At 47.7% G+C, this 14,604-nt stretch overlaps 1 protein-coding gene across 3 annotated transcripts in view; it reads right to left on the minus strand.

Moving 5' to 3' along the window:
• Positions 1 to 798: 798 nt before the first annotated feature.
• LDAH (lipid droplet associated hydrolase) overlaps positions 799 to 14,604 on the minus strand; it is a 102,826-nt gene continuing 89,020 nt past the window's right edge. For all 3 annotated transcript variants that reach the window (XM_066386278.1, XM_066386279.1, XM_066386277.1), the window contains one exon: positions 799 to 4,473. In XM_066386278.1, coding sequence (XP_066242375.1) covers positions 4,255 to 4,473 — 219 coding nt within the window. In that variant the 3' untranslated portion in view covers positions 799 to 4,254. The remainder of the gene's footprint in view (positions 4,474 to 14,604) is intronic.

Below are 14,604 nucleotides of genomic sequence, written 5' to 3' on the forward strand. Positions count from 1 at the left end.
CAGTCCCCTTGGAAATGGAAAGCTTTTCTGTCCTCAGCACTCCTGCAGGACAGCTTGGCCTTGAGGCCTCAGAGGTGTGTCTGTTCACAGAGCACACTGTTTCACACGGAGTTCCAGCCACTACTGGCGCAAAAAGCCCCCCTCCCCAAGGGAAGGAGCCAAGTATGTTCTCCTCTCTCCTGCAAGAGAAGGCCAGGAACAAAGGGGACACCTGGTGTTATTTAAATGCTTGGCTCCTTGCACCTTTTCTAAATGGACCATAAGCTCTTGAGGTGATTTGGAGCATCCTGGGCTGTGTGCGGGAGTCCTGCATGGCCTGGGGCCAGAAAGCTGAGCCAGGTGAGCAAGTGCCCCACCCCCCCAGTGAACCAGAAATGCTAAGATGCAAGAAGCAAGTCTGGGGCTGGGGAAACGATGCAGACATCAGCTACCCTGGGTCCTCCACTGCACCAGAGAGAAGAGGAAAAAAACCAGTGTGTGGTGGTTTTCTTTAGGCATCATTTCACAGAGCACTGAGCACGAGCCAGACAGGGTGCTCAAGGCCATGTGCATGACCTCATTTGCCTCCATTTAAAACAAACAAAAACCCCTCCCAAAATCCAAAAACTGAAGAAAGTACTTTCATAGATGAAGAGACAGGGGTGAGGGTCGGGGAGAGGTCCAGGGGGCTAAGCCTAAGTAACCTCACAAACTTCTAAAATAACAGATCCAGAATTTGAACCCAAGTCTTCATTTACTGCTTAGAAGAAGAAACTCACTTTCTGGAAAAGAGGCAATAAGAGACAGACACAAAAAGAACATGATTTAATTTTTAATAATTATTTTTATAAATTTCAAAATCATCTGAAACTTATAAAAAGTGACGAGGAAAATACAAAGACCAATTTTTCCTCTGAACCACCTGAGAGTAAACTGACATGCTGCCCGCCAGCCCCCCGACACGCCGTGTCTTCATACAATACAGATGTTCTCCTCCTCCTCCACATCACCACCGCTGAAGTCAGAAAGTTACCATCTCTTACTCCCAGCCAAGCTTCTGCCCATTCCAGTTGTGCAAACGGTCCTGACAGTGTTTTCTGTAATGAAACCACTGAATCTAGAATAGGTGTTGCATTATATTGTCATGTCTCCTTTAATCTGGAATTAAATTTAATTTTAATACAACGTAGGGTGAAAAAACATCATGCCTTTGGAGGTGACCGGCTGTCCAAGGACTACATGGAGAAGCAGGCAGCGAGGGGCCTGGCCATCTTGGACCTCAGCCATGAGAGGCCTGGAGTCTGGCTGCCTCTGGAGACCCTTACCCACAGCTCAGCATAGGTGGAGAACCACCGTAGGCACTGGTCATGCTCCAACTTAGGTTTTTCGTTCACACTAGACAACACCCTACGACTTTAAATCTTTGGCAAGGGCCATGCACATGGCTGACTGGGCCACAGAGACAGAAAGCTTCAGGAAAAATAGATTTCATCCACTGCTTATCAAGCTTAGTCTTTTATTTTTAGTATCACGATAGTTAACACAATAACTAGTATTATAGCCAATCTTTAAGATACTTTTGGTCAGGCATTATGCTAAATGCTTTAATGTTATCATCCCCTTTAACTCTTCCAATGGTACGAGGCACGCGTTATGGTTAATCCTGCCTTCAAACGAGGACTGGAAGGCCTGGAGAGATGAGATCAAGCTGCCTGGATATCACACAGACGGGCAGGCCTCCCGAGTTCACGGCCCCCATCACCTCAGACACACTCAAAAGTGTCTTTTGTTTAATTCCTAATGAAATAAAATGAACTTTAATCTCCTGAAATCTGACTCCTCCTTGTGGCTTCTCCATTTCACAGAGGGACTCGGACTGCGTCAAACTCAGGAGTCCTGTTGGGACTGTGCCCCCACCCCTAGCGCATGGACATCAGCCAGGCAAGCTCGTAAGTGCGGGGAAAGGATTTATTTCAAAAATCCATTTGCTGCTTAGATGATAAACAGGCAGTATTTTACTTTGTCATTTCACTTTTTATTTCGAAGCTCTGAGAAATGAGATGAGGTACGACTTTATACATGGGGACTTCTGGCCAGGGTGCAATGCTGTAAAGCCACACTAAGGGACAGCTGGGCGCTAGTCTTCCGCTGGGCAGGCACAACTGGCTCTGTACTTCAGGGGTCTCAAACTCGCGGCCCATGGGCCGCATGCGGCCCGCCGAACAATTTTGTGTGGCCCACAGACTAATCCACGAAGTTCAAAATATTTTGGATAAAATTAAGTAAGCCTAGGGGCCTACTTGTATTTTTCATTTCTCTAGCATCCTAGCTAGATATTAGCTTAGTTAACAGCAGTTGTGATGCGAACTACAGTTTCTGGTCGTTTTGTGACACTGAGTAAACTGCATGTACGATTGTGCTTGTTGACTGATTTTTTTTTTTGTTTTCAACTGCAGTGAGAAAAGTGTTGCGTAACAGTTGCCTTTTGTAGACCTAGTGCGGCCCGCCGAACGGCTGTGATCTTGCTCTGCGGCCCACATGCTGAGTTGAGTTTGAGACCCCTGCTGTACTTGCTTGAGTGCTCATGTCAGTATCACTGAGGTCTCCGATATGCAAGGCGTGTCAGAGCCCGGAATCCTCGCTGCTGCCGTCAGATCTCCGGGCCTTCGCACGCAGATGCTGAGGAACTTGTGAGCAGCCCTGCGCCAATGGCCCATGTGTGCTCGGGCTCTCGGGCCAAGACCAATCCTTGCCTGGAGCTTGGATGTTCCCCTCAGAAAACGCATTGGCTCTGCCTACGAGAGACATACTCCATACTCGCCATGGGGCTGGCAGCATGTCAGGGCTGAATCTTTCACCAGGGGCCTGAGGTTTGCAGAGGAAGGCCAACATCCCATTGTCCTTAAGCCTCAGGGAGGAAACCGAGTGTTTCTGATCTATGGTCAATCGTCACTGCACTCTGTACACAGTGTGATTTATTGGCTCCTGAGGCCCCAGGAGTGAGTCATTTCAGGAAAGCAGCAATGTTAGCCCACTCTGGGCCAGAGAACAAGTTTCTTCTCTTCTGGACCGCAAGGTGTCCAAAGAAAGTACATTTAGATAACTGAATGACTTATTTTGATTCATTAATAAGACAATTTCTTTCCAACTAATATGCTAATGCAGAAATTGAACAATTATTTATTGTAATTCTCTATTCAGTAACTTAAAGGTGCCCTTAGGAAAATGACTCACTAGCAGACTGGCAGAAGAATCCTGACGTAGCTAAGACTAGCCTCAATGCCGAGTGCAGGACTGGGCTCACTGCTGGTCCTCAGTGCAGTTCCATGAACAAAGTCACAGAGGGGGCAGCTGCATGGGTAGGTGCAGGTGGTCCTGGGACAGCCCGGGCCTCCCCAGCCTGGCTCGGGACAGCGGAGCCACAGGGCTCCCACCCCGGGAGGCTGAGGCTCGGCGTGGAGCTTGCTGGCTGTCTGGTAGCGGGAGCCATCCTCAGGATCCCCCAAAGACCCTGCGTGGTTAGCTGAGCAGAGGAATGTCCGGTGAACTTTGTTCTCTGTCTCTGCAGGTAGGCCAGGAAGTCACTCTTCAGGGAAGCTTCTCAAGGGGGACACAGGCAGCGCCTCCCCTGATGCTGGCTCTCCTTGGGCCTGTGCAACTGCTGCTGGTGGCCAGGCAGGAGGCTGACTTTATGCTGAGTGACAGAGGTCGGCAGGGTGTCCTGGTACCCAGCCTGACTGTGATGGCCTCAGCCAAGACCTCGGCAGAGTTAGTCTGGGAGACTCAGGTCGCCGCCAAGCTCTTCTGCCCAGCACTCTGCCCGCTGCCAGGTCACGGTCTGACAGACTTCACACGGCGGGCTACACACGCCGCATTCGCTCATCTCCCTTACATTTTCTAGTCAGCATTTCATAATTGCCCCTAGGAGAGCCTTTTCTATAATGGCATTCAATTAAAATCAACTCAATTTAGACTTATTTTTGTCTGCAAGGACCCTGCCTACCAAAATGAACGGCATGGTGCCCCAGGGCGTCTCGTATGAGCAGCAGGGACATGTTTAGACCACTGTGCTCCTGAGCCTTGGAAAATGTGCGGTTAAACCTACAGAATGCTCCGTCAACTGCATTGACTTCAGTCTGTGGCATGGGAAGCTGGGAGCTGGTAGTTTTTAAGCCAAGAAGTTCTCACTTTTTTCTCTTCCAAAATCAAACACTGAAATTAAGTATTCACCTACTAAGTCTACTACTTACTACTAAGAGTCAGTCCACCTGACTGTCAGTCCTTGTTTCCTTCTGTCCGTATTTCTGTCTTGGACAGATAATCGTTTAGCCAGTCAGCTACCACATCAGCCATATCCTGGCTAGAAGAGAGGATAAAAGCATGACCTATTTTTTTCTCACAGAGTCGAATATCTCCATCTGGAAAATCTTTCTTTATGTCTTCATAGTATTCTGTTGGACACCAACGATCTATAGTTCCATAGTAAAATGTAAGCTAGAAGACAAGACAAAAACATTTTATTAGAAAACACTTTCCCCTCCTAATACAGATATGATACCAGCAACCTGCAAGCAACCTGCTTTGAAGATAGCCCCCCCCCCCCCCTTGTGCCTGGCCCTCTAACCTGCCCCAGGCCTGTTCCGGAGAGTGTCTCCTTCAGGGCAGCGAGAATTCAGAGGCCACGGCTGGAAAGAAAGCCCTGTGAGGAGAGCCCTGTGCACAGACCACCCATTGCTCGCTGAAAGAGCTCGCCCAGAGCTGTGCATGTTGTGGCTGGGGGGACACGGAGAGGTGGCGACAGTAGCAGGGAGAGCTACTGAGACAAAATCACTGCTGAGTGACCAGCGGTCATTCGTTACACACCTGGCAGTTTTGATAGAGCCACATGGCAGGCACATGGGACATGTTTGTTGAGTGCAAAGACGAATCAGATGGACTCAGGCTTCTCAGTGTGGCAGATGAAGTGTGAGCAGAACCTGAGAGTGTCTAGGACACTTCTACAAACAGGCTCATGTGGCAGGAGAACACGTTCGTCAGGGGGCAGGTATTATAGTCACACTCCAGGTGACAGAGGGAGGCTGGGTGGAGACAGAATCTCCTTTGAGGCATTGCTGAGATTTATCTATACCTGCCCACAACACACACACACACACGTGTACATACACATTCAAATGTATATACACGTACACACATGTGTATATATGTACACGTGTATGGGTTCATACCGACACATATGTATATGGAAGTACATATATACGTATATGTGCATTTATGCACACATACATTTATAATAAGCACACATATGTGCATCTAGCTCTAGGTTGTTCTTCACTAAAAACTATAATCTAGTTCTGTATTTCTAAAACAAAAAGGCAAAAGAAGTGAAATATTTCCCATGGTACATGGGGTCCTCAGGTTACAATACAGTTCACTGACACTGACGTAACCCGAATTTTGGTGTAAGTTGAAACACACCCTAGCCTAACACAAATGGAACACTTGTGCTTTTAACGGTTCAAAATGGTGTAGGTAGGCGTACTGGGGGGTGCCAACCCCCTCACTCATACACCACGTTACTGCAAATTCTTCTACTGCACGCAACCAGACCAGTTCACTAACCCAGTCCACACATATAACACTAATGGAATAAGCCGAAACACTCATCTCAATTTGTTAAAGTTTTTATGGGAGTGAGTGTTATAAACTTGAAACGCAGTATGTTGAGACTATTGTAATCCGAGGTCCCCCTGAAGCGGTAATTTCTACAAAAAAAATAAGAACTAAGTTTTAAGGACCCTAAGACAGCTGTTATCTCTGAAAAAAAAAAAGAGTTATGCTTGGCTCCAGCCCTTATGTGGCCAGTTACACTCACTTGAAGTTTCCATAATACACTGAATTCACTCACTCACTCAAATCCTTATTTATTAATCTGGTCAGCAAATAGTTAATGAGGTTCTACCCTGTATTACGAACCCAGAAGCCAGATAACAAGACACAGTTTCTGGTGGGGAAGCCTGGAGGCACCGCGTACACCAGACAACCACAGACTCAGATGAGGGACGGCAGGCAGGAGAACGTTCCCGGAGAGCTGACGCGTGACTCATGTGTTCAGGTTGGAGGACCACACTGTGGGGAGCAGGCCGAGCAAAGGAAGGAGTCTGCAGGAGTACAGCACGCTTGGGAATGGGAAGTAACTACATATGGTTGGGATGTAGAATGGCAGGAAATAAGACTAGCAAGGCTGGCCTGACCAGGTGGTGGCACAGCGGGTATAGAGTGTGGCCTGGGATGCTGATGACCCAGGTTCAAAATCCCAAGATCACTGGCTTGAGTCTGGGCTCATCTGGCTTGAGCACAGCTCACCAGCTTGAGCATGGGGTCGCTGGCTTAAAGTGCAACATCGCTGGCTTGAGCTCAAGGTCGCTGGCTTGAGCAAGGGGTCACAGGCTCGGCTGGAGCCCCCTGGTCAAGGCACATATGAGAAAGCAATCAATGAACAACTAAGGTGCTGCAATGAAGAATTGATGCTTCTCATCTCTCTCTCACACTAAAACAAACAAACAAAAAGACTAGCAAGGCAGAGGGAGAGTGGGTTATAGCCTTGTGTGCCATGCTAAGGAGGTCGTGTGCTACTTACTCTGAAGTACACAGGAGCTAACAGGTGACTTCACTCAATGAAGTGACATGATCAGGTCTGAATGGAGGAAACCTACTCTGGTTACTACGGTGAAGCGACTGGAGGGGATCAACTGGCGGGGGAAGAAGATGTGGGAAATCCGTGTTACTGCCCCCTGAATAATTTTGTTTTATCAATTATTAAAGCCTTTATCTGATTATGAACAGGTAAAACTGCTCTTATAAAAACACTAGCCTTTATTACAATAACAGTATGATTTAACCAATATTTCAAGAGATGATTAATTAAAAACACTTTAAAGAGGAAGATATTTACTGTAGTACTCCAAGTCAATTACTAGTAACTAAACATTGAGTTGCAGACTTATTCTGAATAACTTCACTGAGATTTTTCTGGTTGTTACTTGGGGTTTTACTTATTTATTTATTGATTGATTGATTGATTTTTTGGAGAGAGAGGAAGAGCTGGGGGAGGGAGAAAGAGAGAAACAGATATGTTCCTGTATGTGTTCTGACAGGGCACTGAATTGGGACGATGCTAAACCACTGAGCTATCAGCCAGGGCTGGGGTTTTAGTTTTGAGTAACACAGAGCAAAGATCTGTGGCTCAGATTTCTCACTTAATTTATTCTTCCTATTCTTCTATTTTTGCTCACTACAACCATTTCTGGGCTCTCCGAAGCCCCTAAAATCAAAATTCATTTTGCCAGGGCTCTGAGCAGAGTAGGAAGTTCTCCTTGCATCCTGGAGAACAGGAGAGCGGGCAGCTGCCTGGTTCTTCCCTCCTGGTGCCCGTCTCTCTACCGCTCTAAGATGCTCAACCTACAACCAGTGGTTGGCTGTTTTGGCCAGTTGTAGGAAGATGAGTGTCCTATCTCTCAGCAACCGCCTGCTATGGCTTTCTGCAGGCATTAGGGCCAATCACTGCAGTTCTCTCTAAATCACTCCCTACTCTTACCACCAAAACCCACTGAAATGACATCCAGGAAGCAGTATATGGAACAGCCCGTGTGCACACTGTTCCCTCAGAGTATGAGACGGTGTTGGGAAATCTGGAAGCTCAGACTCATGTGTGAGAAAATCAGGCCTGTTGCCCTGCTCCAGGGCACTCTACTGCTTAGACACTTGAACAATGAGAGAGGCACTCTGGGAGCCTTCACACTATGACAGCTGTAATGGGGAAGTCTCGTGAGAAACCTTAACAGAAGAGGGCTCACTAGCAGGAAAGCAAGGCAGAACAGATATCCCCCATCCGCAAAGTCTCTTGTACAAGAACAGTACCACGGTACACACCTGCTGTTTTCTGCCTAACATTTCCTACTATTTTTATGGAGAACTTTGCATTTACTTGTCAGTGATGTGATTACTACCTGAAATGCCTCCAGTGAGAAGGGTGGCTTGATGAGCCGCAGCACTGGGGAGATGCCATCCCTCCCGCACGTGGGAGGTGGCAGCCCGCTGAGATTCATGTAATCCAGTAACATGGATTACAGGGTGGGATACCTTACGGTATCAAGAGACAAGTCAGGTCCCAGTAGCTGTGGGTCATGCAGGGCCCACAGCAGGTACGAGGGACCCTGACACAAAGTGACATCAGTGTGCAAGACAGTGTACCAGTGAAGAGTCTAGCTTCCTGTATGTTCATCTGATTTTATTTCTCAACCCTCCTTGACCAGTAACCATTTAGAGTGGGCTGTATTTGGTTAACTCTCTAAGTTCTGGTGGGGCAATGTCTTTTTATTTTTTGTTTTTCAAGTTCTTCTTCAGGTTATACTCACTGAAGGACTCTGAAAATCTTGGCTTATTGGTAAAACATGAGTATTTCTAATGCCTTTACCCACACTGGCTCAAAGTACTTCCTGTTCCCTACAGATTGTTAGTCACAGGCAACAGATCTGAAGAGGCCTTTGCATCTGTAACCCTAAACAGGAAACGAAAAAGTAGGGGGTGTATGGAAGTGGTGGTGGGTGCGGAGGCCAGGTGAAGTAGAAGGAAAGGGAAAGGCTAAGGGAAAGAAAAAGGAAAGGAAAGGAAAGGAGGAAGGAAAGAAAGAAAGAAAATAAATAACTGGACACCAAGCATAGTGGTTAAGAACATATGCTATTATTATATCAATATGTAAAAACAAATCACAGCAAATAGCAATAAGCCCATGAAAACAGAGTAATGTGCCAGGCTCTGTGCTAAGTAAGCTCTGTGCTCACTGAACCCTTATAACAACATTTGGGAAAGGTATTTTATATAAAAGGAAACTGAGGCTTAGCGAGACTAACTCACTGATGTTTAAACAATTAGTGAGCTCTAAAGCTGGGTTATAAATCTAGATACAACATTCCTAATAAGTACAATTAACAATGAACTGACCAATGTCCTTGACAGACAGATCTGAAGAGTGGGAGGTCTTAAATTGGATACGAAAACTGAGTGTGACAACCCCTGGCATAAACCCAATCACCTTTACCTCAAGTCTTAAGTCTCCGCGTTCCTGGGCACTGCCTGGCACGGGGGTGATAACTGCTGTGAAAATACTGGAGATGCTAATCAAGAACCTCAGGCTACCAGCAGGGTGTTTAAATTCAGAGGTTTATAAGAACATTAGTTATTTCCCCTAGGTATTTCCCTTGGGCACCTGCTTTGATGTGCCTGAGAATGATAAAAGCACACATATTGAGATGGAAATTACTCTGTGCTCCCACCCTGTTGTCATGCTAGCTAATCCATTCTTCTATCGAACCTAGAATTTAATTTTCTTAGTTCTCGACTTGGATTTCCCAGGACTGCCTGTGCTGTTACACGTGTGTTCTCTGAAGCAAGGTGGGATTATGGTTACTATAGTCTCTCTGCTCACAGACGTCATTTTCCTTTAACTCCTCAGGATGCCCGCAAGGAGACATGTCCCTACAAATTGCTAAAATGTCCCTGCCACCTGACAGAATCTACATTTGTCATTTCTCATGTTCTATTTTCTGTTTCTTTTTACTTTTTGCTGCTGAAACTGACAGTCACCAAAAACTCCCATCTGGTACTGGCTAAGTCGCTGAAATTCAGAAGTAAGACAGTCTTGCCCTGGAGAAGCTCCCAGAGTAGGAAAAACATAGGCATGCACCAACTGGCCCTTAAACACAGTGGGCAGAGAGAGGAATGAACAAAGCATAAGAGCCTAAAGCAGGAAAACCTGCATTCTACCTTGAGAGAATCAACAAAGCTTTGTTAGGATACACTGTGAGTTGTTCGCTTTTAAGCATTAATAAGACAATTTATTGTAAGAACAAAAGAAATATTAGGAAGCATCTTGTTACCCAAGCTTATAAATTTGATTTCACTAATAACTAATAAAAATCACTTTTAATGATATATCAACATCTTAAAATATTAAACATGGAAAAGCCATACACAAAACTCTTCATTGCCCTGGCCGGTTGGCTCAGTGGTAGAGCGTCGGCCTAGCGTGCGGAGGACCCGGGTTCGATTCCCGGCCAGGGCACACAGGAGAAGCGCCCATTTGCTTCTCCACCCCTCCGCCGCGCCTTCCTCTCTGTCTCTCTCTCCCCTCCCGCAGCCAAGGCTCCATTGGAGCAAAGATGGCCCGGGCGCTGGGGATGGCTCCTTGGCCTCTGCCCCAGGCGCTGGAGTGGCTCTGGTCCCAACATGGCGACACCCAGGATGGGCAGAGCATCGCCCCCTGGTGGGCAGAGCGTCGCCCCTGGTGGGCGTGCCGGGTGGATCCCGGTTGGGCGCATGCGGGAGTCTGTCTGACTGTCTCTCCGTTTCCAGCTTCAGAAAAATGAAAAAACAACAACAACAACAACAAAAAACCTCTTCATTTAGGGATATATACCTATATATAGTGGTACCTTGAGATACGAACAGACCAACATACATTTTTTTTTTTTTTTAAAGATACGAGCTACGACTTGGTCCGTATTTTTGTTCAAGATACGAGTCATGATTCGGGAAGCTGCCGCTAGTTGGCGCGTTGGCGCATGGGTCCAGTATCGGCAGTTTGATATACAAGTTGACTGACTTATGAGCTTGGTTATAGAACGAATTAAATATCTCAAGGTACCACTGTAGATATACATAGTGATAATGATATATATATATATATAGTCCAGCCATATAAAAGGAAGTGCTACAACATAGATGGACCTTGGGGCATTATGCTAAGTGAAATAAGTCAGAATGAGAAAGAAAAATAAATGCTCTATGATCTCTTACTTGTGGAATCTTAAAAAGAAGCGAACTCATTGAAACAGAACAGATTTGTGGTTGCCAGAGGCAGGGGGTGGGAGTGGTAGGATTAGGTGAAGGGGGTCAAAAGGTACAAACTTCCATTTGTAAGATGAGTAAGTCCAGGGAAGGTAACCTACAGCATAGTGGTTATTCTTACATCTGAAAGTTGTTAAGAAAGTAGACCTTAGAAGTTCTCATCACAAGAATGTGTAACTTACATGAGGTGATGGGAGTTAACAAAATTTATGTGGTGATCATTTCACAATATATACACATATCAATCATTATGTTGTACACCTTAAACTAATACAATGTTGTATGTCAATTATGTCTCAATTAAACTAGAAAAACACCCCTCTTATCTGAATTACTTCTCTCTTCAACAATCCAGTAGGACTACAGGCATCACAGGAGTTGCCTGAAATTGTTGTCTAATAAAAGTTTTTCATCGTCTTAAAATTTTATTTATTTATTTATTTATTTTTCTGAAGCTGGAAACGGGGAGAGACAGTCAGACAGACTCCCGCATGCGCTCGACCGGGATCCACCCGGCACGCCCACCAGGGGGCGACGCTCTGCCCACCAGGGGGCGATGCTCTGCCCCTCCGGGGCATTACTCTGTTGCGACCAGACCCATTCTAGTGCCTGGGGCAGAGGCCAAGGAGCCATCCCCAGTGCCTGGGGCAGAGGCCAAGGAGCCATCCCCAGTGCCCGGGCCATCCTCGCTCCAATGAAGCCTCGCTGAGGGAGGGGAAGAGAGAGACAGAGAGGAAGGAGAGGGGGAGGGGTGGAGAAGCAGATGGGCGCTTCTCCCGTGTGCCCTGTCCGGGAGTCGAACCCGGGACTTCTGCACGCCAGGCCAACGCTCTACCACTGAGCCAACTGGCCAGGGCCTTAAAATTTTATTTATTTATTTACTTTTTCTTTTGTTAACTTTATGGATAAGCTGAATTTTAGAAGCTCCTCAGAACTTAGTTCACCATTGTAGCCAAGTTTGGGATGAACCAGTTCCCAGTAGGTAAGCAAACGGAACTTGACTCCTCGCAGTGATCTCTGGGCACCTTGCTCCAGGATGCAGTGCGGTCCGGAGCGCAGTGGTAAGTGGTGTTCTGGGCATGCTCAGAGTGAAGGCATTTCCAGAGAACCTGCGTATTTCATTACAGTAAAAAGGTGTGAAACTGCTCGAGTCATCACGTAAATACAGGTGGCACGGTGAGTACACAGTGAGAGCCTGGGCCCTGAGCCACTGGAACTGGAATCTTGTTCTCCCAGCCACACACACTGTTACCTTCGACCAGTTACTTGGCCTCTCTGGGCCTGTTTTCTCCTCTGTAAAGTGGGGCAGGAAGTAGCTGCCTGTGGGCTGGTGGTCACACCAGAAAACCAAGCACATCGACCACGACACACAGAAAGCACTCTGAAAGGACAGGCGCTATTACTACGGTGCTGGCGGAGCCGACAAAGGGGCGGCGGCCCGGACTGTGCAACTGTGGGCGAGACCTGCCCACATTCTCCCCCACGCTGGGAGCTGTGCCCCGCTCAGAGGCATACACAGCCACATAACCTTAAACTAGGTTTTGAGAAAATATATTTTCTTCTGATATAGTTGCTTTTGATGTAAGTCAGTCTCAGAAACTAAAGTATTAAACATTTTTAAGTTTAAAGTAGTCTACTATGTACATTACCCCTCTCTCTCTGTCACATACATTGAATTTCCTTGAAATGACAGTGGCGAGAGCCACTGGATGGAAGAGAAGCCATCAACAATGCATAGCGAAGCACACCCCATCTCAAGCCCCCACTCTCACGCGGGTCTCAGCGGGTCCTCACCAACTTCTACTCATAGGTAGACCTGGCGCCTGAGCTGCAGTGCCATTGGGGGTTCTTGGTCGCCACATCTTCCAAAACGAAGGGAGGCCCAGCACACCGAGCCTGTGACTTCCCGTCCCGGCAGAGCCCGCAAGACGAGCCCCTGGGTTCCCTACACAGCAGAGACATGGCCCCCCGCTTCCCTGGGCGCTGTGGGGTGTCTTCTGTTAGCATTTGGTGGAGTCAGAACTCTCTGGGTGCTCAACGGACAGGCTTCCCAGCTAAAGCTGTGTGCCGATTTCTGTCAGTGCCCCGATCTGTCACCCCGTATAGCAGCAAATGGCCTGCCGGCACTGAGAAGGTAACAGCCAGCAAGGGTGGCGATGCTCAGGAAGGCGCTACATTTCTCTCTGCCTAACTGCAGAGCCAAGAAAGATTATGTAATGCTTGCTTTCTCCGCGTTTTCTTTCCTTCTCTGAAAGAACTCCCACTAGACCAGGATTTCTTTTTTTTTAAATTCAAGAAGCAAAAGGTCTGGCATAAAGCAGCCAGGTGCTTACCAAGGAGTTAAATTAGCACTCACACAGGCAGGCCTCCTATCTCCCGGTTCGAGTTCCCTGCCCTGCCTTTGTTTCCCTGTTTTCAGCCCCTCCCAGCTTCCCCAGGCTCAGGGTGCAGGCGGGGAGATGCTCCAGGGCGCCCCTCAGTGGGGAGAGCTGGAACAGGCTGGACCACAACAGGGCCTCTGCCTCTCCCCTCCCCTAGTCCACACTCACGCTCCGACCCTGCAACCTTAAAGGGAACCTGCTTTGTAACATAGCGCTCCTCCTGGTACTTGAAACTCTCGTCCTTTAGGGCAGTGGTCCCCAACCCCCGGGCCTCAGACTGGTACCGGTCCGTGGGCCATTTGGTACCGGTCCGCAGAGAAAGAATAAATAACTTACATTATTTCCGTTTTATTTATATTTGTCTGAATGATGTTTTATTTTTAAAAAAATGACCAGATTCCCTCTGTTACATCCATCTAAGACTCACTCTTGACGCTTGTCTCTGTCACGTGATACATTTATCCGTCCCACCCTAAAGGCCGGTCCGTGAACATATTTTTTGACATTAAACCGGTCTGTGGCCCAAAAAAGGTTGGGGACCACTGCCTTAGGGAACAGTGTAACAGCAGTCACACGGCTGTCAAGTGTGCTGCCGTCTTTCTGAACAACCATTTGTAGGAACATAAGAATTGCTAAAGAAAGGAAGTCAGTTTAGAAAATTCATTTTCCAATTTACCTTGTTTCCTTTCTTTTTATCCCAAACTGGCCCAGTTACCATTCTTAAGAGAATGAGGGCCCTGGCCGGTTGGCTCAGTGGTAGAGCGTCGGCCTGGCATGCGGGGGACCCGGGTTCGATTCCCGGCCAGGGCACATAGGAGAAGCGCCCATCTGCTTCTCCACCTGCCCCCCCCCCCCCTTCCCGGCCAGGGCGACAGAGTGGCTCCGGAAAGGGTGTCCCCAGGACACAGGAGACAGCTTTATGACACAGGTAGGCAGCACTGGAGGGGTTGCCAGCAGAGGGGCACTGCCCCCACCCCCAGAGGGCCCGGCCAGGGCGACAGAGTGGCTCCAGAAAGGGTGTCCCCGGGAACAGAATAGCTTCTGCTGTGGCTCTCTCCCCATCCTGCTCAGCCCACCTGAGCCCAGAGGTGCTGCTTGTCCTCTTTGGGACAGACCTCAGGCAGTGTTTGTAGACTCGGGCATGCAAATCCTTCAGACATGCGCAGGTCCCGCTCAGTGGAGCGTAAGAAGTGCTCCGTGGACTGGCTAACCAGGACTGCTTTCCGTCGGGCCTCGGTCTGAACCGATGGTGTTAGTTCTGCCTCTTTAACCTGAAGCCTGTACCAAACATCATAGTCATCCTGGGATTAGGTTTGTTTTTATTTCAGTCATTTTGACC

The sequence above is a fragment of the Saccopteryx leptura genome, chromosome 5, assembly GCF_036850995.1.
Source record: "Saccopteryx leptura isolate mSacLep1 chromosome 5, mSacLep1_pri_phased_curated, whole genome shotgun sequence".
Classification (NCBI taxonomy): domain Eukaryota; kingdom Metazoa; phylum Chordata; class Mammalia; order Chiroptera; family Emballonuridae; genus Saccopteryx; species Saccopteryx leptura.